We start from the raw sequence: 23,969 nt of genomic DNA, 5'->3' as shown, positions 1-23,969 counted from the left end.
TTCTATTTTAGCAATAATTGGGAGCCAGATGCTGGGGAGAAAATCGGCGGAGAAAACACCCAGCTGACCTTTGCCCTCCACTGTTGCTATTTGAAACAAAACCTCCTCCAATCGGATTTCCCTCCCTTCTACTTCCTGTGCATCTTTCTCCCAGACCTCCGATTTCCCCTCACTTTTTATGGTTACTTCCAGTCTACTGGTTGTTTGCTCCGCCTCTTGATCTACAAATGTTATTTTTATTTTATCCTTTTTACAATAATCAGGAAGCTCTTGGATTAATGGTGTGTTCTAGAGCTGACCCACACCACAACTACAAACAGGGTTTTCCAGTAAACCAGGCGATCTCGGGGTTCACCGTGTGATCAACTATTGGGCAAAACGTACTCTTCAGTCCAAGCTGCCGACTGGTTCCTGGCTTCTGGCTCAGGAACAGAAACCCTTGCCTCTTTTTATCACCTTTTCAGACACCAGTCAGCATCCGAACACAGACCTGCCCCGACAACCCGGGCATTCTCATGCTTTTTTTAAGACACTCCCTACCCCACGTAGCTGCTCCCAGAAGCATCTCAAACTCAGGTCTCTCTCTGTCTTCTCCAACCCCTGTTCTCAGCAACTATTGAAATTTACCTCTTTTCTAATAAAATGGTGCTTGAGCTTCCTCCTGGCTGCTTGTTTTTTGTTTTGTTCTTAATTTTTTTTTTTTTTTTTCCTGGCAGGATTTGTCTTTGTAACAGTCCTGGCTGTCCTGGAACTTGCTCTGTAGACCAAGCTGACCTCTAGCTCACAGAGATCTTCCTGCCTCTGCCTCCTGAGTGCTGGGATTAAAGGCATGCGCCATCACCGCCCAACACTTTGGGACACCATGGGAAAAAAACCTTACAGGTACACACTGAATGGAACAACATGGTCACAGAAAAAAAATTAACATAATTAGAAGCATCAGTGCCTGTCAGCTAATGTTGAAGTTGAAGTTCTGGGAGTTTGACATGCTACAGGGGCTCAAAGGGATGGATTAGTACTCCTCACCTTCCTCACTCTCCCCTTCAGAATCCACACAACCTCATCTTCATCCTTCACTAGGACAGCCATGTCCTCATGGTCTTCAGAGAAATCCCTTTCCTCCATGGCCTCACCCACATACTAGTACACAAAGGCACGTTTGGCATATATCAGGTCACACTGTGGTCAAGGCAAGCCCAGGCCTCAGCAACAGCTGTGGTGTTGCTCAGCATGCACACAGCTCTCCACCAGGTACCCACCAGGTACCTTGACCAGGTCTCCACCAGGTACCACAGTGGGAGTCTAGAAGTTAATGCCAACCTTGAAGCCAGTGGGGCACCAGTCCACAAACTGGATGCTGTGCCTAGTCTTGATGGTAGCATTGACATCTTTGGGAACCAACATCACCACGGTACAGCAGACAGCAAACCATGTATTTACCATGGCAAGGGTCACATTTGAACAGCTGGTTGGTGGGCTCAAAGCAGGTATTGGTGATCTCTGCTACAGAAAGGTGCTCATGGTATGCTTTCTCAGCGAGTAGATATGGAGGCAGAGCACCAGGCTAGCCTGGAATTCTGTCAGAACAACATTCAGGGACCCATAACATCTGAGGGAAGCAGTGAGGGGAGACACAATCCGGCTAACAAGGCAGTTAAGATTAGTGTAGGATGGGCACTCAGTATCGAGGTTTCTATGAAAGATGTCATAGATGGCCTCACTGTCTACCACAAAGACACAATCGCGTGCTCCAAGGTGGAGGACTTAATGACTAATGGGACCAGGTAAGTGGTGGACTCCAGCTTGGATTTCTTTCCTAACCAACAGAGAGCTTCTCCATCAGCAGGGAGGTGAACCCAGAGCCAGTTCCCCAACCAAAGCTGTGGGAATCCAAGAAGCCCTGAAGACCGTGCACTCCTCAGCCAGCTTGTGAATTCAGTCAAAGACAAGATTAATTATCTCCTTGCCAATGGTATAGTGGCCCACGGGCATAGTTATTGGCTGCATCTTCCTTGCCTGTGATGAGCTGATCAGGATGGAAGACCTAGCAGTGAATTCCAGTATGAGCTTCACCAATAACAGTGGGTTACAGGCCTATAAACACTGCCCTTGACACATGCTTGCCAGCATCTGTCTCACTGAAGGTGTTAAAGGATCATCCCCTCCCAGTATGGTCTTCTCACTGGGCATCTGGCCATCAGACTGAATACCATGTTCCAGAGCTCCCAGCAGTCATTCAGTCTGGACACCTGTCTGGCCAATGTGATTGGAGATGCATTCACACTATAGGTTAGGAGCAGTTACATAGCTCTAGTTACCATCCCCAACAAGCTAAGAGTCCAGATAAATAACACAAAGAAAGGCTATTTTTTTGTTGTTGTTGTTTTGTTTTGTTTTTTGAGACAGTGTTTCCTGTGTAGCTTTGGAGCCTGTCCTGGAACTAGCTCTGTAGACTAGGCTGGTCTCGAATTCACAGAGTTCCACCTCCTGCCTCTGCCTCCCCAGTGCTGGGATTAAAGGTATGTGCCACCACTGCCCAGCCTAATTTTTTATTTAGCTATTATTGTTGTGTGACAGAGTAGGGTGAACATGTGCCACAATGTACTTATGGCATTTTGAAACAACTTTGCGAGTCAATTTTTTCCTTCTGCCTCTATGTGGGTTCTGTAGATTGAACTCAAGCTGTCAGTGTTATGGAATATTATTTTAACTAGGCAAAGGTGTGTTACATTTGTCTATGCTGCAGAATAGTACTTTAACTGTACAGGTGTGTTACATTTGTTTATGCTGAGAATATTACTTTAATTGTGTAAAGGTGTGTTACATTTGTTTATGCTGAGAATATTACTTTAACTGAGTATTATGCTGAGAATATTACTTTAACAGTGTAAAGGTGTGTTACATTTGTTTGTGGTGCGTTTGTTTCATGATGTAAGGATGTGCATTTAATTGTGTAAAGACTATTGCATCTGTTTCATCTTGCTTGCTTAAGGCACCTGATAAAAAGCTGAATGGTGAATAGCTAGGCAGAGAGGTTAGGTGGAGCTGGCAAGCAGAGAGAATAAATAGGAGAAATCTAGGCTCCAGAGAAGAATGAGAGAAGAGAACAAGGGAGATGGAGACACCCGGGGCCAGAAGCCAGGAGCCATCAGACAGACATAGAGAAGCAGTGAAAAGTAAGATGGAGAGAAGAAGAAGAAACAGGTGAAGTTAAAAGAGCCAGGCAGAAACAAGCCTAAGCTAGGATGAGAATTCAAAGTAAGAAGTCTCCATGTCAGGATTTGGGAGCTGTTTGCTGACCCAAAAGGAAACAGCCTAGTACACATCAGGTTTGTGCAGCAGACACCTCTGCCAAGACGGACCCTCAATCCATCTTCAAAATCTATTCATCAACAGAGAATAAGAAGCCCCAATTGATAAGGCTACAAGGTCCAGAACAGTTACAATGATAACTTGAAAGTCCACTGCCTAAGTTATTTTTCTGTTGCTGATGAAAAAGTACTCTGACAAGAGCAAGTGCAGAAGAAAGGCGCATCCCACAGCTCAACATAGAGTCTGTCGTGTTGGGGAAGCCAAGGTAGCAGGAGCTGGAATCTGTCATACATCACCCACCATCTTTTGATGGAAGCCAGGATCCAAGCCCAGGGAATGGTGTCACACTTTTACTGTGGTTCATCCCACATCAATTAATGTAACCGGTATCATCCCTCATAGACATAACCAGAGGCTGTGCCTCAGTGGAGTGCCTGGAGGCTTGTCTAATGGGTGATTCCAGATTCTGACAAGTTGGCAATCAGCATTAACCATCACCTTCGCCCAGTACTTCTAACCTACCAAACAGCACAGCTTCACTAGGCAGGATGTTACAGAGTACTGGTTACTTATTGCTGTTATCACACAGCTGATGAATGGCAGGGGGATGCAATTCATGCAACTCTCTCTGCCATGCCCAGTGTCACTAGTGTCAGACTGTAGTTGATTTTGTTTTTAATATTTGGCTCTTTGGGGGCCCACCACCCAGCTCCCACATAAATTACACAAATTATTTTTTCCTTTTTCTGTGTAGTATTGTAGACCAGGATGGCCCCAAACTCACACAGCCTGTCTTTGCCTCCCAAGTGGGATTAAAGGCATGTGCCGCCGCCACCTGGCTAAATTAAACCAATTCTTATTACTATGTATAAATGCTGGGCCTTAGGTTGGCTTATCTGTGACCAGCTTTTCTTAAATTATCCTGTCTACCTTTTGTCTCTGAGCTTTTACCTTTCTCTATTTCTGTATATCTTTTTTTTTTTTTTTTTTATTCTTATTCTGTGTTTGGCTGTGAGGCTGGGTGGCTGGCTCCTGATCTCCTCCTCTCCTCCTTTTCTGTATCTCTGATCTTTTCACAGATTTCTCCTCCTATGTATCCTCTCCCTGGAAAGCCCCGCCTATCTCCTTCCTTGCTATTGGCCCTCCCTTCAGCTTTTTATTAGACCAATAAGGTGTTTCAGACAGGCAAAGTAACACAGCTTCACAGAGGTGAACAGATGCAACATAAGAGAATGCAACATGTCTTTGCGTCATTAAACAAAAGTTCCACAGCATAAACAAATGTAACACATCTTCAACTAACATTCCACAACACCTGACTGTATGTCACTTCCCTGAGAAAAGGCCGCAGTTCAATGGTTTAGAGAGTGCCTAGCATTTTCAGACCTTAGTAAAGACCTTTTCATTCAAACTTTTGTAAATGGGGGACTGTCTGTACTGTGGACACTTGGAGGACACAGAACAGTTTTCTATCCCAAAAGACCTGTAGCACCACAAAGTAGACACTAGAGGGAGCAAGAGATCACATGCTCCTAAAACCTGTAAAACTCGGGCAGAAAAACTATACCATAAACCCAGGGATAACTCAGCACCCTGAAGAGACACCTAGCATTTCCAGCTAAGCTGGTCAGTAATGTCCTTTCCTTGCTCTTCAGAGCTGTGAGAGATGGCTGGCTTCCCAAAGCAAGAGGCAAAGCAAGAAACAAGACCCAGGAAGTAACAGAAAGACATATACATAGCTGAATTAAAGGAACCAGTTAGCTCCTAGACCCTAACCACACAGGCCTATGAAGTACTTGATAGTTCAAAATGTCTACTTTAAAGAAACATAATGTGCAAGAGAAAACAGATGAGTAACTAAATAAAATGATGGAAAAATAAAGTGAGATTATTAACTTGTAGACAGAGAGTACCAAAAATAAGAAGGAAATAGGAATTCTTAAGCCACTGAATACTATAACTAAAGTGAAGTCTTCCCATCACAGTGAGGATTTCAGGAGCACAGACAATCAACAGAAGAAAAGAAGTAGCCAATAAGCCATTTAGAATTATTTAGTAGCAACCATAACAAAAATGAATGAAGCAAAGAAAACCCAGGAAAACTTCAGAATAACATCTAAGAGACCACTATGTGCATTGTGGAAGTCTCATACTGAGAGAAGGGGTAGAGAGAGATCACTCTGGTAAAGGGCACTAAATGGTCTTCTAGAGGACTCGGGACCTGGCCCACACATGGGAGACTCACAACCGTCAAACATCAGCTCCAAGGGATCCGAAATGCTCTTCTGGCCTCCTTGGATACAGACACACAGGATTCAAAGACATACATGCAAGCAAAACACCCATACACATACAGTAGTTAAAAAGAAAAAAAGAAACCCACCAACAAGCCTACTTTTATCGTTACACTTCTTTTGTATTTTTATCTTGCAGTCAGAATCAAATGTTATTTATAACAGCACTCTGAGTAGCACCGTCAGGAACTATGAAAACAACTAAGCAGAAAAGGCATCTCCAGTTCAGTTCCAACTTGATTTATCTGTGTCCTGTGGTGTGGTATCTTCAGTAGTAGAGTCTTGCTATTTAGTTTTTCATGGTCAATTAAGAGAGATGCCAATACCCTGTGTTGTTTTGGAGGCCACCGGGATCTCTCTGGCTAACAACTTATAAGGAGGTATCCTGCCCTGTTGCAGGATATTCCTTTACACTGTATGATGTGTCACTGTGATTGGTTCAATAAAGAGCTGATTGGCCAATAGCCAGGCAGGAAGAGATTAGGTGGGATTTCTGGAGACAGAGAAATCTCATGGAAGAAGAAAGGCAGAAGAAGCTGGGTGCAGAGGAAGTATGGCATGCAGAAGGAGAGGTAAAAGCCAAGAACTGCATGACAGCAAGCCTAAGCTAAGGCCGAGCTTTCATAGTTAACAGTAAGTCTCTGTGTCAGGATCTGGGGGCTGGTGGTTGAAGAAACCCTGCTACACTGCACCTGTCACTGGGGTTTTTATTCAAAAGCCAATGCCTTCTGGGAGTCACACTACCCACCACTGGAGGACACTGCCATTTCAAACTCTTCTTACTGTTATTTCCATTTAAATTATGTTTCAGTCTATAAATTAGTTCTTGGGCTTTTTCATGCACCCTCCTCTGTTCCTCCACACTTCCCCCCATCCTCCTACTCCAAACTCACTCAAATGTTCCATGCCTGGTATTTCCTCTGGCCCTACCTTTATTTCCCCTGTTTTCCAGCCCCCTACTTCCCCACCTATGGCCTCCCCTTTTTTCTCCTTTCCTTCCTCGTGTATGGGTGTCTTAGTTAGGGTTTCTACTGCTGTTACAGAAACATGACCAAAAATCAAGTTGAGGAAAGAGTTTATTCTGCTTACACTTCCATATTGCTGTTCATCACTGAAGGAAGTCAAAACAGGAATCCAAACAGGGCAAGAACCTGGAGGCAGAAGCTGATGCAGAGGCCATGGAGGGATGCTGCTTCCTAGGTTGCACAGCCTTCTTTCTTAAAGAACACAGGACCACCAGCCCAGGGATGGCCCCACCCACCTCGGGCTGGGCCCTATCCCTTTGATCACTAATTGAGAGCATGCCTTACAGCTGGATCTCATGGAGGCATTTCCTCAGCTGAGGCTCCTTCCTCTCTGATGACTCCAGCTTGTGTCAAGTTGACACACAAAACCAGCCAGTGCACCTAGCCTCTCCACTCCAATTTAAATATGAAAATCTATTAATTTGAAGCTAGGACTCACATATAAAAAAGAACAGATTAACTGGGCAGTGATGACAAACACCTTTAATCCCAGCACTCTGGAGACAGAGGCAAGTGGATCTCTATGAGTTTGAGGCCAGCCAGGATAGCCAGGGCTCCACAGAGAAACCCTGAAGAAAGCAAGGAAGGAAGGGAGGGAGGAAGGGAGAAAGGAAGGAAGAAAGGAAGAAACTGCCTTCCTAGGCCTGGATTTCCTCACTTTGTACAATTTTTCCAGTTCCATCAATTTTCCTGAAAATTTTGTTTTGCTTGATAGTTTAATAAAATTCTGTTGTATATTTCTAGGACATTTTTATAATCAGTTGATGGACATCTAACCTGACTCCGTTTTCTATCTACTATAAATAGAGCTGCAAGGAACATGGATGAACAAGCAGCTCTGTAGTAAGATATAGAGTCCTTTGAGCATGTGCCTAGGAGTGATATAGGTTTCTCAGTTTTCTAAGAATCCTCCACATCAACTTCCATAGTAATTGTACCAGTGTGTATTCCCACCAACAATGAATACGTTTCCTTTTCCCCACATCCTTGCTAACATTTGTCATCATTAAATAATCTTAGAAACTTTTAAGTGTGTGTGTGTGTGTGTGTGTGTGTGTGTGTGTGTGCATGCCTGTGCATGTGTGGTGACATGTAAGTGCTGAGGCCACAAGAGGGTATCAGATTCTCCTGAAGCTGGAGTTACAGGTGGTTGGAAGCTGCCTGACCCCTCAGGTACTGGGAACTGAACTGAGGTCTTCCGAAGAGCAGCAAGCACTCTTAAACACTGAGCCAGCTATCTAGCCAGAATCTCATGATCTTTGAAGGAGACAAACCCAGAGCTAGTCCAAATTCAAGCAACAATACTTAACCCAGTGGTTACAATCCAGTCTTAAGTAAATGAAAGTCAGCAGGCTTGGCTTACATGGGAAAGAAAGGAACAAAGGAAATGTCACTGTTTTACACTGTGTCTTCATATTTTCAGCTGTGACAAATAATTAAATCAATGTGAGGAAATGGTTTAGTATCTGGGGCACAGATGGCCCTGAAGACACATAATGAATAAAATAAGTCATTGACTCCCCCCTCCAGATTCTATTCAATTTCAAGTCTTGGTAATTATTTTAACATCACTGCCTTTAAAAATTATTCCTAAATATAATATGCTAAGAAAGCTACTTTTAAATGATAAAGCAGAATGAAAACCAAAAAAATTTTATATGTGAGTTTGTGCATATGTGATGTGTGTGTGTGTGTGTGTGTGTGTGTGTGTGTGTGTGTGTGTGCCTCTGTTGTTTGAAGGTGTGTTTGTCTAACTGCTAAGGCTGAGAATCAATGACCTTGTTATTCACATCACATACCTCTGAGACCTTGAAACCCACATTCAGGTTTTATTGCAGTTCTTTAGTAGTTCCATTACAGTTACTCTGCCCTTTGAGAGCCTGGAACCTCTAGCACAAGCCAGCCACCATCACTAGACACCATACCTTCTGGAGGCTGGAGTCCATGTGCATGGCCCTCCCCTCCCTTCTTCCCCTTTTCCCTCCTCAGAGAGCCTCTGCTTCAGGCCAGATTGAAAGCCAGCATGGTGGCAGAGTTCCAAACACAAAGTGCCCCAGGGCCAGCACAGCCTCTGCAGCATCCCAAACTAGCCAAGCTTAGCGAAACATTTTTTTATCTTGGTCACGCCTTGCCTTACCTGTGCAGCAACTGCAGGAAGGTCAAAATGTTGTGCTTATAGCTGAAATGCAACCAATAGAGGAGAGTAATCTTCTTATCTCCCCCCCCTTTTTTTTATTCTTTTTCATTTTTTGAGACAGGATTTCTCCGTGGCTTTGGAGGCTGTCCTGGAACTAGCTCTTGTAGACCAGGCTGATCTCGAACCCACAGAGATCCACCTGCCTCTGCCTCCCAAGTGCTGGGATTAAAGGCATGCGTCACCACCACCGGCTTCTAGTCCCTTTTCAAAAAGTAAATGAGCGTGGGGTGAGGAAGAAATGGTATTTTTTCAATTCTGGGAAGGAGTGAACAGGTCAGTCATTCATAAAACTAAACAGGTCCACAAAGGTGCACCCTCTCTGCCTTCTGCCCTGTACTGCTTAATTTCTGACAACTTGACACAAACTAGATTCACCCAGGAAGAGATACTCTCAATTAAGGCCCTGCCTCCATCAGATTGACTGGTGATTATGAGCATTTTCATGACTGTCATTGATTGATTGACAGCAAAGGACCCAGCCCATGGTGGGCCATGCCAGCTCTAGGTGGGTAGACCTAGGCTCTAGAAGAAAGGCAGCAAGCCCACAAGCAATGTTCCTCTGTGTCACTGGTCTCTGTGTCTCTGTGTCACACAAAGTCTCTGTGTAACCACAAAGTCAGATAAACTCTTTCCTCCCCAAGTTGCTTTTGGTCAAAGTGTTTTATCCCAGGACAGAAAGCAGACCAGGACACACTGACACTGGTCCTCCGTCCCCACTTGGAAACTGTCTCCTTAACCACTGTTCTTGTCCTCTTTAGTTCCCCAGCCTTGGCTTGTCTCCCCTCCTTACCTGTGAGTCTGATGGGCTTTGGTGCCTTGGAAAAAGCAAGATACCCAGGTGTGGCTGACTCCCTGCCATGGGAATCTGCAGTGTGACCGACTCCAAGCGAAGCCTGCTGGCTTCCGAGTGAAACAGCCTCTCACACCTCAGATTGGGAGCTGGGCATGCTGTAGAGGAGGAGCCATTCCCTGAGGGTGGTTGTTCGTTTGGGGTTTTCATCTGCTTTTCTATAGCTCATCTGTACTGCCTGACTGAAGCGAGACACTGGGGTGTATTCTGTGGTCTGATGAGTCCCGGGATACTTCATGTGAGAAAGTCTGGGTTGTTCCAGCTGGACTGATAAACCCTGGGAGAATGGACAGGCACCCAGGGCACAGCCATGTGCTCTGGCTCTTCTACCCCAAGAGTGGACAGCAAGCAGAATCTCCTTAGTGCAGAGGGCCTGTCAGCAGGAAAAGCTGCCCCTCCTGTCTGGGAGCTGCCACAAAACCCTAAATGGGACCCCTGTGGGGTTTTGTCTGTAAAACCTGAAGAGAATAAAAGCCTATAAAACTCCCAGGGGTTTGTACAGCCGGCTCCCTGGCTCATTGAGTCTGTGTGTGGTTTTGGCATTTGCATGAGTTCAGCCACCAGAAACTTTAGGTTTCCAGCTCTGAAATAAGGGGGGGGGGGCTCAAGGGGCTGAGGACTGTGATGGAAGAGACTCTTGAGTGTGTCAGCTGTCAGGTGTTCAAAGGTTCCATTAGGACATTCACAGAAATCCACAAAATCAAGCACCCTTGGTGCTGTGTGGGTCTAGTTTCTCCTGCAGTACCAGGAGAATAGCCTGTGACACAGAACCCATCTGGGTAGATATGTGTCATTCACAGCTGAGGAGAGACCATTGGCCCAGTTATAGAAAGCACAATTGGATATTTAATCAGTGAGACAGAAGTAGGGAGAGATTTTAGTTCTGAAAGCTGAGGTATCTTTCTGTGAGTGGTTTTACACTTACTGCTAGAAAAATGGGTTTAGTAGGCTTACTGGCAGTGACACACACACACACACACACACACACACACACACACACACACACACACACACGAACAAGCATGTTCCTTTTGTTTGGTGAGGCTTTCTGCTCCTATGAAATCGGGGTGTCCTGCAAGGTCCTAGAGTAGTCTGGCCCTGTTCTGCCCTACTCAGGTTAGCATACTGGCCTCAGTGACTTGCATAGTTGAGCTCATTCTGACAGCCACAGGCTAGGACTGGAATGTCTCAAAAAGGCCAATGCATATGGTCTCACTAGAAATAGTTATCTGGTATTCTTGACACAAAAAGAGCCTTTGAATATTTATTATGAGCACACAGCATTTTTTTTTTTTCTGAGAACATACAAAGATCTGGTACTACAATTATCTTGTTCCAGCCTTAAAATATTAGCTGTCACTTCTTTCATGGCCCTGGTGGAAAAGGGAAGTCCTTTCTTTAACTCTCTTTTCCATTTAATGCAATTACCACCTCATTCACAGATTTCTTTGTGACCACCTAATCTGGCTGATTATGCCAGTGACATGGTCACAAAGCCACATGACTGACAGCTCTGACTGGTGACAGGGTGGTTACAATGTGGGACAGCTTTGGTGGGATGAGTCCCACCCACTATAGTCTCCCTGGAAAGAGACAGAAAGGTGTGAACAGGAAACCTGTGATGCAGATACTCCATCCTACCTTTGGGGGAATCTTGCTTTTAACTTGAGAGCCTATGAATGACAGCAGGGAATAAGAACCACCTGGAACCCCTGCTTGATACCACCATTGTTGACCAAACAGCAACCCTAGGGCTGCCAATCTGCCTCCATGGGCTTATCATGTGACCTGTATTTATCAGCTCCATATTCCCTAGCAGTGTACTCTGTACAGGAACTTGTGTACAGACAAACTACATACAGGCAAGTCCCATAAATACTGAGTGCATTCAGACATTTCTTATCTCTTAAACTATATAACTATATATTAGGAGGTGACTCTGAGAATAAATGTTCCAGTCTCAGGAAATCTACCTTGGAACTTTATCAGTTGATGCCATTTCCAATGCCTTTCAAAAGACATCATCACCAACAGGCTGCATTTGAACAGTCCAGACAGACTACCCCAGTGACATGTTCTCATTAGTCCAAGGAACACTGGTGTGGCATCTGGAAACCAAAGCTTCTAGACCTACAGAACTTAAGTTTGCTTTTTAGGAAGCAAAATTTTCCTAGTGGGTCACTAAGGGTGACAGAAAATGGAACCAGTCCCTCTCCCACCCCTGATTCCTGGACACATGGACACTATGGGAGAACTGTGCCATATGTTAGATGCTGGTTAAACGTATATACAGCACACAGCCTCCTGAGGAGCCCTCCCCCAACACTTCAAAAGGCCTTTCCGCTGTTCTATCAAGACCAGCGGATTCTATAAGCATGGGCCCATTGTTGCACTTTTCTCTGCTGTGAAGTGAGTCCCTTGGTTAGCAGTGCTGTGTGGAGCCCTGTCACAGTACATTAGCTGTTCTATAAGACCACGGATGGAGGTTTTGGCAGAAGCATTGCATTCGAGAAAGGCAAATCCATAACCAGAATAGGTATCTACTTCAGAAAGGATTCCTCAGAGTGCAATGGTCTCCACCAAGCCTCCGACTGTAATCCCAGACTGCTGCCTCTCCTCAGTGTGGCTGGAGACAAATTCTTTCATGAAACTTTTTGTTTCTTCCTTTTATACCTCTCAAATCCTGGGATTAAAGATGTGGGATCCCAAGTGCTGAGATCTCCTTTGTGTGAGCTGTTTCTCTTTTAGACTGGATTAATTTTATGTAGCTCAGTGTGGCCTTGAACTAACAGAGATCTGTCTGTCTCTGTCTCCCACGTCCTGGGATTAAATGTATGTTTCGCTACTTCCTGGCTCTGTGACTGTAGCTAGTTTTGCATATTGATTTCCAGTGGCTTTATTAAATAAACAGTGTATCAATCACCACAGGAAGTAGTCCAACATAGTCAACCAGGTCACCAGGTCCACTGGTTGGTCATCCCAGAGAATGGTGCCACATCAGGGGCTCAGAATTGGTCTCTGCTGCTGTCACATCTGGAACTCAGCAGCAGCTGTAGCTAGGTCAGTTTTGTTGAGTGGCAGGTCCATGTCATCAAGCCCAGGCATAGCATCCATCTCTGCCACCATAGCCACTTTGTTCATGAGCCCATTGGGCAATGGGAGGGATGGCTGGGGAAAGAGGCTGACTATCCATAGAATGAGCCGTCCTACCTACTTGATTATTGAACTCCTCCTCAACTGGTCACCTTTTGATGGGCATTTACATGGGTCACAAGCATCTTCACATTCTTCCCCATTTGGAGAGATCTACCCACATAATTCTTCCCCAGATGTCTTTTCACTAGTCTTCCAACCATGTTCTTTTCAAGTCCCTGACCATCCAATCAAACTATTGGCTACAGAAAGGCCAAGAATTCAGGAGTTTCTCAGTACACAAGGTCCATCATCTCTGCAATCCCAATCTGCCACTGGAATCCATGAGGATTCCTGGAGGGCTGCTGTTTTTCATTCTACGTTGGAATCTTAACTCAGTACACAAGGTCCATCATCTCTGCAATCCCAATCTGCCACTGGAATCCATGAGGATTCCTGGAGGGCTGCTGTTTTTCATTCTACGTTGGAATCTTAAAGAAGTTAGTTTTAATACTGACCACAGGAACAGGATAGATGAATTCACCAGCAAGCAAGTAAAAATCAAAGCTTCCTTCATCCATGTCCTTTTATGTGGCCCGCCACCAGAAAATGTGGTCCAGGCTTATAGTGTGTCTCTTAGATTTAAATAGCCTGACTTAAGAAAATTCCTCACAGGTGTGCACAGCAGCTTGGGTTTATCTTGATTCCAGACGTAACCTGTAACAAAGATTATCCATCACAATAGCTAAGCAACCTATGTTAGTGTCCAGTCCAACTGTCGACATTGGCCTCCCATCTCTCCTGGAGTGATCTGACTGTATGATATTTCTTTTCAGGACACAAATTGACCCCGACTGGCATAAAGCTCCCCACCTTTTCCTTCTAGCATGAAATTCCTAGGAAAATTCCAATGTCTTAGGCTCTATAGTTACAATAATGTGATAGCCACGGGAAGGATACTCTTTAGAGTATCTTCATTTCTGTCAGGACAGTAACTGGCCTTGAAAAATCGATGGGTGGAGGTTGGCCAGGCAGAAATGGGAAGTATAGAGAAAGAAAACTGAAGAGGTTTTACAATCTTAAATAAGAAAGCATTTTGGTGAGAAAAACCTTCTTTACAGTATTGCCAACTTTGTTAGGAACTTTAAGAAACATAAGATTTACACATTAAAAAGCATGGGGAAGGCTGTTGATTGCAGAGAAGCTTCTCTGATTAAGGCACTTGTTTATGAATATAAATATGTTTAGAAGGCAGTTGGTACTGTGTCAATTCAGATAAACAACAAAACTGATTTTATAGTACTTCAGAGGTTGAGTGACCAAGAGAGAGGAAAGTAGAAAGTCCTACCAGCAACATGGGTGGCAGAGGATACTGAGAAACTGTCCCCCCCAAAAAAATTCCAAAGATTAAAGTTTCACTGGCTTACCTCTTCTTTTACTTCCCGACTACTTTTCGTTGAAAGCTAATATCTGAGTAGGGACATTGATAGGCACTGTCTTAGGATTTCCATTGCTGTGAACAGACACCATAATCACAGCAACTCTTATAAAGGAAAACACTTAATTTGGGTGGCTCCCTTACAATTCAGAGGTTCAGTCCACTATCATCATGACAGGGAGCATGGCAATGTGCAGGCAGATGTGGTGCTGGAGTCCAATATCTTGCAGACAACTGGAAGTCGACTGAGACACTGGGCAGTATCCTGAGCATAGGAAACCTCAAAGCCCGCCCCCACTGTGACACACTTCCTCCAACAAGACCACACCTCCTAATAGTGCTACTCCCTATGAGACTATGGGGGCCAATCACATGTAAGCTACCACAGGTGCTTAGGCTCTGCCCTCACTAATGGCCCTTCCAGTTAAGGTTAATGGGTCAATGCATCACCTCCAGAGGGGTGCGTGAATGCCAGTTTGGTTGTCTCTGAGATGTTCTATTGCGGTAAATAAGGGTCAGGATAAACAAATAGGCCGAATAGATGTTTATTCAGGGAGAAATAACTTACAACCTAGACAGATGAACACCAGGAAATTCAACCCGATCCTCTCCTGTCCGAGTCACGCCAGAAAGAGAGCGCCTTCCTGGCCCCCTCCGACCTCCTTCCTCAGGTCACCTCCGCCCATCGCTCCACCCCCCCAATGGGCGTGGTCAGTGCTACAGAAGGACTACCTCACTACAATTCCCCTTTTAGTCTAAAGAAAAGATTTAGGCTTAATACAAAACTATATACAAAACAGTGAATAACAAGTGTGCTCTAAGAAAAGGAAAATCGAGAACAAAATGACCTACATATCTAGTCCTAGGGTGAGGGCATAATGGAGTTTACAATAGAGTTGTCCTAAGCTGGAAAACGTAAGTCTAGTACCTAATATATCTAACTAGGAAGAGAGAATAATAGTTGTGATAGTTTAATCTTCAACCTCATCAAGACCTGAGAAGGAAAATAACAATACTAGAGTAGACAGGAAATGCGGATGGACAACTTCCAAAACGGTGCAGCAAGGACAGAAACAGCAAGCCACCTGAACAGTCACCCTAGGTCTCACAGCGACGTTGGTACACCCAGATTTGGTTAAGGCCAAGAGAACTTGACAGACCACAACAACAGCAGGGAAATAGAATGGCTGTCTTACCCTGACTTGGCAAGGTCAAGCAGTCTTTTATATTTGTCTCCTGCAAGTACATAGGACTGCATGTCCAAATCAGTGGTCAAGGTGGGGGCAATTCTATGCCCAACAGGCCATTAGCTGAGGCGAGATTGAACTCCAGCAGGAGCAACAACAGTGTCCAACATATTTTCGGGAAAATGTACGGTGCTGTCAGGAGCAACAGTGTCTCATGTCAAAGGAGTACTAATATTAAAACATTTAAATGCCATGTTCTGTATGTCTATGAAGGATTGAAGATTAAGCATCTATATCTGACTAATCTCATAGGTACAGGAAATGTGAGTGAAGATAATCTATAATACTCGGGAACTTAGCTAAAAAGACTGATTAAAACTTTCCTGAGTAAAGCAGGAACAAATACTTAAACAATATAACTATTTACATATACCTACATGTAAATCCCTAAAATAGAGGTAGAGTATAAGTGTCAAGACAAGAGGTAGAACTATAAAGGGCAGCAAGATAAATATCCCAAATTGTATCAATATACAAAATGTCTTGAACACAAGAAAAGTATACATACATAGAATATGGTAAAAAATAATGTGCATAAATATTATAAGTGGAAACATTTAACACAATATAACAAAATATAAACTTAATTTTACATAGCTTACCACATAGGAATGCATAACAATGTAAGCTGTAAAATACTATCTCATTCAAACTCAAATTCTCAAGGAAATAGGCTAATCTACTTATATCCCATCTAAACCATACCTTTACCCACCATTCCCTATTCCTGTCTAAAAGATAAACCCGAGTGAGGGCAAAACCCAGGTAAATTCCGCTTCTGACACCAGATATTGCGGTAAATAAGGGTCAGGATAAACAAATAGGCCGAATAGATGTTTATTCAGGGAGAAATAACTTACAACCTAGACAGATGAACACCAGGAAATTCAACCCGATCCTCTCCTGTCCGAGTCACGCCAGAAAGAGAGCGCCTTCCTGGCCCCCTCCGACCTCCTTCCTCAGGTCACCTCCGCCCATCGCTCCACCCCCCAATGGGCGTGGTCAGTGCTACAGAAGGACTACCTCACTACAATGTTCCCTTGGTACTATGCAGGGTTCTCAACAAGAAGGCCTTCCTGGATGTAGTTCTATGACTTTGCCCTTCTCAGTGCTCCTAACTATAAGAAATAAACTATTTTTCTTTATAATTTATCCAGTCTCAGGGGTTCTGCTACAGGAACAGTAAATGGAGTAAAGCAGTGCCACTATCCTCAACAGCCCGATGGTGAACAGCCTCCAGCTTCAGGAGCTGAAATGGCTGCCTCTGAGGAGCAGACTGCCAGAGTGTGCTCACCCACACTTATCTCCTGTCTGCACAATCTCACCCTTCCTGGCCAAAAGATGAGTGGCACTTATGCGTGTCCTGTGACTGCTCTTGGTATCTAGTAAGCTTGGAATGCCTACAGACCTTAAAGTAAGTATAAATCTTTTTAAAAGACTGAGTGTTCAGAAGAGTTCTTCAAAGTTTTTGTTTTGATCTGGCTCTAGTGTTGAGGACTGAACTCAGGACCTTTCACATACTAAATACATGTTCCACCTACAACCCAGATGAGGACATTTTACCCATAGAAGGATCAACCACTGTTGAATTATCACTAGATTTTACATATAATTCTTTACAGTATAGCTGACATTGTGCTGGCTGAATCTTCAATGTAACTAGTTTTTATTTTAAAATAAGTAGCCACCGTGTTATCTAGTGCTTCATAGAGAATTACCATAGATGTCATGGTTTAAAACAATTACTTATTAGTTCTGTGGACAAGAATTTGGGCAGTTTGGCTGGCACTGAGTGGTGCTCTCCTTCTGCAAGGCTGTGAACGTGGCATTGCCTGGGCCTGGAATCTCCTGAGTGCCCACCTTACTGGCTGATATAGCAGGATCTGGCCCAAGAGTTTCAGTGTGTGGTTGGTTGTGGGTCACAGATCACCTGCAACCCTCACAAGATAGCAACTCCATTCCTTAAGTCCTACAAGGAGTCTGTAAGCAACACAGTAAGTAACAGTACTTTTGGAGACATGACTACCAATGCAGAGGTACTCTACTGGAGGAAAATCAGTTAACACTGGGAGGAAGTTACATAAGGCTGTAACAGAGGGCAGCTTAAATCACTATGAGCCATTAAAGAAACATCTAACACATCCTCCGAACTCTATGGTAGTAATACAAAGTATTTTTAGAATGCTACACTTCTGAACATTTTTAAAGTTGTCTGCTCATCCTCCTGTTCAGAATAAGGCAACACAGGAGATAGTATAAGAAAAAAAAAAAAAAATAAGTGAAATAGATAATTCTTATCTAAGGAAAAATAAATTTAGCACTTTAACTATTTAGCTTACTAATGCAACACATCACTGGCCTGCAGATGGAAAGCACAGTAATGACTCTGTGAGATTTCTGGATATAGGAGGAGGTTTGGGGACAAAAGGTTCACAGTGTTCAAGGCAGAATGGCCCACCCTAGGTCAACTGGCAAGGAGCCAGACTTGGGGTAGAAATTTACAAAGTAGCATTTCAAAATTCAATAAAAGCCAGCTAAGAAACTAAAAAAGATACAACTTGCATAACATTTGGGGTCATAAGGTCATACTATTGTCTGTGGCTAGTTTGGGAAACAGCATGAAACTTGTACATCCAACTCAACCAGGGCTCCCAATCTTCAAGAAGACTCATGCATCAGCAAACACAGCAAACAATCCTATTCAGGAAGAGGCTGGGAAGAGAGCTTCTGGCTCAGAGCAAGACTGTCATCAAAACTCTGTAAAATAAGACTCCCACATTTAGTATCAAGATGCATAAAATGCCAAGCTGAAAAAGGAGGAAAGCTCTGTGTGTGTGTGTGTGTGTGTGTGTGTGAGAGAGAGAGAGAGAGAGAGAGAGAGAGAGAAAGAGAGAGAGAGAGAGAGGGAGGGAGGGAGGGAGAGAGAGAGAGAGAGAGAGAGAGAGAGAGAGAGAGAGAGAGTTTCTTGAGACAGGGTTTCTCTGTGAAAAGTCTTGGCTGTCCTGGAACTCACTCTGGAGACCAGGATGGCCTTGAACTCACAGAGATCCACCTGCCTCTGCCTCCCCAGTGCTGGGAGTAAGGTATCTACCACCACCTCTTGGTGAGAAAAGCCATTTAAGAAAGAGCAAATAGAACAATTTCAGAGTCATAAGAAACTGCCCAATTTGATTCTCTCCCCAAATCTGTAAAATATTTCCATTAAACACAGAAAGCCATCCTAACCTACAGTTGAACTGAAGACTGAAAACAGATGTATCCAACCTCATTCCAGACTAAGTCAGCAATGATACACATTAATCACCAAGCTAAGGCTATAGAACTTCAGGTCTTGCCTATAAAATCTCTTACCTAATAATTGACATGATCACTTTTACTACTATGGACTCTAATGAGCTAAGGCAGCAAAACACACAACTTGGCAGTCTTAGGGCTGCTTTACAATCATAAGAGATTGCAACTTTTAAGGTAATCATAAAATGCAACGTTTTCACTAATTATATCAAGAGTAACCTCTGTTATCTACAACTGGGTACTCGAGTTAGAAAAACAAAGGTTTGAGTCCTAGCTTAGACCCTGTAGCTTTGTGACTTTTGGCCAATTAACCTCTCTGAATTTAGTTTGTCTTTGAAAGCATCAACTCTAGGCCAGACCTGCTCCCTCCCATAAACCCACCTGTTACAGACACTCCTTCCGTATTGGAGACTGCAGCAGGAAGAAGGGACCTGTTTCAGCCTCCCCACATAAAAAGCCTGGTGTCCACCAAGTCATGGAGAAGCATGACAGAGGTACCTGGAACACTCCCTGGCTCTTGGAAGATAACCAATAATCAATTAGCTGTGGTGGCAAACGAGTGTGGAGGACTAGAGGAAAGCCAAGTGAGAAGCCTGGGTGGGAGAGTCCAGCCATGGGGATGCATTCCTCATGAGAAGATGAAGCTTAAACAACGGAAGGAGCATCTAGGCACCTGCACTCAGAAAACCTCCCAGAACAAGAGCATATGGGGGGCACAGCAGGTGCTGCTGGATGGCCAGTGACAGGCAATGTGCATGCCTTGTGAGGTGCTGTCCAAGGGCTGGAGATGCCTAGTGATCAAGGAGGTCTAGGTTTTCCACTTCCCAGTTCTCCTCTTCCAGGCAGGAGCAGGTGAACTAGGAAACATCTAAGAAAGACTTCACCAAGAGGAGAGGAGGGTCACTGCCCAGGGAAAACAGATCAAGGAAGATCCCTCTGACCTTGGATAATAGTCAGGAAAGGACATCAATGCTCCAAAGGACTTTTGAGACAGGGAAAGAATGGCTCAGGTACAAGCACACCGGACAGGGCAGCTGGGGAGCAGTGCACAGTGGGGATGTTAACGACACCTTGAAAAGCAAGCAGTGCCCTGAAGAGGATGGAAGGCCTCCTGGCCTCCAGATCTCTGGGTCCCAGAGCAGCCCTTCCTGTAGAACAACTGTGCACAATGATAAGCAGGAGGCACAGGCTAGGCTTTAGCATCAGATGTAGCTCTGCTTATGGTTCTAGGGTTTCTGTGGTAAAGGTGGCCTGAAGAGGGCTTAGTTCAAACACTCCTCTGAGAGGCAACTTGGGGGCTGAGGGCAAGTCATCCAAGCCTAGAATTTTAGCTGAGTGATGAGATAAACAGTGTCGTTACTGTTGTAAGGATAGCAGGGAACCAAAGGTTTGGAATGCCCATTTGATAATCCACATAGACAAATGAGCCTGGAGCCCGAGATGAAGACTGCATATGAGGGGAGAAGGGGAGCAGGAAAGGCCTAGCAGCAGGTGGAAAGGTCATCAGGAACCGTGGGCCGGGAAGCTCACCTATTAGATTTGCCTACTGGCAACTCTGATATACTCAGCAGTGAGGACAGACTCAGGAATCAGTTCTTACCTAGCTGCTCAAGACCCCCAAACGTCATGTTTCCAAGACAATGGGCACAAGGACTGAAGATCCACAACAAGTAGATGGCCTGAGGTAGACTCATCTTCAAAGCATTCCACGTGTTATGATACTTTTTCTTCTCCTGAGTGTAACATAAAGGCGGAGCAGTAGTTTCCCAGAAACAAACAGCACAACTCTTAGGAAATGAAGGACCAGAAACAACATTACACAACATGCACTAATCTTTAAAATTTCTAAAGCTGAATTTGACCAAATGCTCAAACAAATGTGAAGTGACATCACACGTGACATATGAAACCTGTGATGTGCTGGGTCGGGGAAAGCACTACCTGCTTGCTGAAAACTTTTGCAGTGAATCAAGGATGGCGGCACATGCCTTTAGTCCCAGCACTTGGGAGGCAGAGGTAGATGGATCTCTGTGAGTTCAAGGCCAGCCTGGTCTACACAGTGAGTTCTAGAACAGTTAAGGCCACATAGAGACCTAGACTCCAAAAGCAAAATAAAACAAACAAGTTTTGCCAGTCTCCTCCCTTCTTCCTTTTTTATGCTGGTTCTCACTCCATCCCAGGACGGCTTCTCATGCCTGGAGTTATGACAATCAGCTTTGCAAGTCTGACCGTCTGATCTCTATAGGCAGAGAGAGAATGCAGAGATTTGCTTTTTTTTTTTTCTTTTCAGACTCACAATCATTCCTTTTAACTGCAGTTGGGTTTAAGTTATTCAAGCTTAAAATGCTACCTACCCAGACAAAATTCCAGGTCCACACTGCAACAACACCTATGCTTCTCAGAAGGCTGCTGGTTGGTTGGGCCTGTGACCATGCTCAGGAGATGCACCAGTGACTCGAAAGAAAGCAGTCACTCACCTTATGCATTCTGGGTGGCATGCTGCCTTCCCAACCTCATGTACACAGCCCTTTAACTCCTCCCTGTAGGAGGTCTTTCCCAAATCCTTATCCTATCAAGTGGTACATGCCTGCAAAGGTCATGTCCAAACTGCACCAGGAGCAGCTGTCGTATCCAGCACTGAATACAGTAAGCAACACTAGGAAACAAACCAGCTTTCCCACTGTCTTTACCCAGAATATGGAGAGAATATGTCAGCAACTAGCTAACAGATACAAGAAATTTCCTACAGGAAAGAAAACTGTGTAATAGAGGAGACGAAATCAGAATACACTCTGGGAAACAATTAAAAAGATAAAGTCATATTCTAATTTTGATAATGTGGCATCACATAGAAAGACAAAATCAGTGGAAAACTCAAGTTTATTTCTGAATACACCACATTATAAACATATGCTGTATTTATTCAGAATGTCATAATCAATTCAAAAATAGAACTCCTCTGTACATGTTAACACTGTGAGCTAGATACATGATATTTAGTCAGGGCTTCTGAACTAAATTCTCTAAAAACAAATTAATACTTCATACATACTGAATTTATCATACAAAATATATACAACATAACTTTGGTGTAGAAAATAAGATTGCCAAAATATAACAGGTCATTTACACAAAATGTATTCTGGTTAATTTTTTCCAAGGGCTTCGCCAATTAGCCTAACAGCAATGCTCTTGCCTTCATCTGTCTGGATCACAAGTAAAGCTTCGAATCTGCCCACTGACTCTGGTCTGAAGTGCACTGGGATGTGGATATAATGTCGGGCTCTGTAGAGAGAAGGAAATGGTAGGATGTGAAGTGACAGCAATCTGCAGTTACCTGATACTGTGCATGCATGGTGGGAGGGTGGAGAAGCACACGAATCCTATTTATAATTTTTTTTCTTTTTTGGTTTTTACAGACAGGACTTCTCTGTGTAGCCTTGGCTATCCTAGAACTCTCTTATAGACCAGGCTGGCCTCAAACTCACAGAGATCTGCCCGCCTCTGTCTCTGCCTCCTGAGTGCTGGGATGAAAGGTGTGCACCACCACTGCCAGGCCTATTACTAATTGTTTTAATGCTAATGTTTAGCAAGAGGCTGAAAGAAAGGAAAGGAAAATCTAAAATCGAGATAGTGAATGTCTGCCCAGCATGCCTGAGGCCTGTGGTTAATCCCAAGCATTGTTTGTTTCCTTGAGAAGGGTTCACCAAAGCTCACACTGCACTCAGGAAGGCACCAGGAAGGTGAGCACTCTTTCCAGCTGAGCTACATCCAAGCCCCAAAACAAACACCCACTCCAATTAGACTAACACAACATTGGAATTCTATCTCTGGCTAGGCAATTAAAACAGGAAAGACGAGGCGGGCTGTGGTGGTGCACTCCTTTAATCCCAGCACTCAGGAGGCAGAGGCAGGTGGATCTCTGTTTGAAGTCAGCCTGGTCTACAGAGCCCAAGTTCCAGCACAGTCATAGCTGTTACACAAAGAAACCCTGTCTCAAAAACCTTAAAACACAACAAAACAAAACAGAAAAGAGAGAATGAACATTGCTTCTCTGCACCCCATATACAAACACAAGTTGTTATCTACCTACAAATAAGAAAATACCCTAAAAGTCCTAGCTTTGCTTAATTCAGGCAGAATTTTAAAACTTGTCACATTCTTACCAATATTTCTGTGCAATTTTAATGCTCTAAAACCTGATACTTTTATAAAAAATTATTCTTAGAAGCTTTATTTTCAGATTACATAGGCTGGCAAAGAGTGCCCATGTTGGAGGCTGGAGAGATGGCTCAGAGGTTAAGAGCACTGGCAACTCTTCCATAGGACCTGAGTTTGATTCCCAGCAACCAAATGGTGGCTCACAACCATATGAAATTAGATCTGGTGCCCGCTTCTGGTGTGCAGCCATACATGCAGGCAGAATACTGCATACATAATAAATAAATAATAATTAATTAAATAAGAGCAATAATAACAGGAGGCTTGTTCTTGTCCATAAAACTGTGTCCCCAGATATACCTTAGGTTGTGGTGAATGCTCTTTCTATAATTTATACACAGTCTGCCCATAGGTAGCCATCAGCTTTTTGTTTAATCACTATAAGTGAAGGAGGGAGCTTTTCAGACTTTCCCTCACGGCAAGGCCCTTCATCCTAGTCACTTCCCAGAATGGCAAGCTTTGAAGTTTGCTGATCAAAAGCTGCATAGATTCTCACTAACAATGTCTTCCTAATGAAACCCAGTACTGGCTTTTGGGCACAGAAGAACATGCTGAGATGAAAAGATGCCTCAGTAGTTAAGAGCTCTGGCTGCTCTCTTGTAGTGGACCCAGGTTCAATGCCTAGCACCCACAGGGTGACTCACATCTGTAACTCCAATTCCAGGGGATCTAATGCCCTCCTCTAGATTAGCTGGTACCAGGCACGCACACAGGTTACGCGCACACGCACGCACGCACACACGCGAGCACATACAAGGATTCATGAGATCAAATTGGGAGTAAAGCCCTTCCTTCTTCAGTTGCTTTTTTTGTTAGGTACTTTGTCATAGTTATGAGAGAAGTAACTAGACACCCAGTTTGTATACAAAAGTGGGATTCAACTTATGACATTTTCTAGTTCTAGAACAAGAACAACACAAATTCACCTCAATTATAATGTTTACTTTTACCTGTGTAAC

At 44.0% G+C, this 23,969-nt stretch overlaps 1 protein-coding gene and 1 pseudogene across 1 annotated transcript in view; both read right to left on the bottom strand.

Annotated features, from left to right (window-relative positions):
* Nucleotides 1-1,012: 1,012 nt before the first annotated feature.
* On the bottom strand, nucleotides 1,013-20,417 carry LOC127234308 (tubulin alpha-1B chain-like; annotated as a pseudogene).
* Nucleotides 20,418-21,651: 1,234 nt separating this feature from the next.
* Nucleotides 21,652-23,969, bottom strand: part of Cep192 (centrosomal protein 192) — a 69,183-nt gene continuing 66,865 nt past the window's right edge. The window contains exon 45 of the mRNA XM_051201123.1: nucleotides 21,652-22,074. Within this exon, the coding sequence (XP_051057080.1) occupies nucleotides 21,936-22,074 (139 nt within the window). The 3' untranslated portion in view covers nucleotides 21,652-21,935. The remainder of the gene's footprint in view (nucleotides 22,075-23,969) is intronic.

The sequence above is a fragment of the Phodopus roborovskii genome, unplaced genomic scaffold (genome assembly GCF_943737965.1).
Source record: "Phodopus roborovskii unplaced genomic scaffold, PHOROB, whole genome shotgun sequence".
NCBI lineage: Eukaryota > Metazoa > Chordata > Mammalia > Rodentia > Cricetidae > Phodopus > Phodopus roborovskii.
The sequence above is the reverse complement of the archived record's forward strand: the minus strand, read 5'-3'. Positions and strand labels throughout refer to the sequence as shown.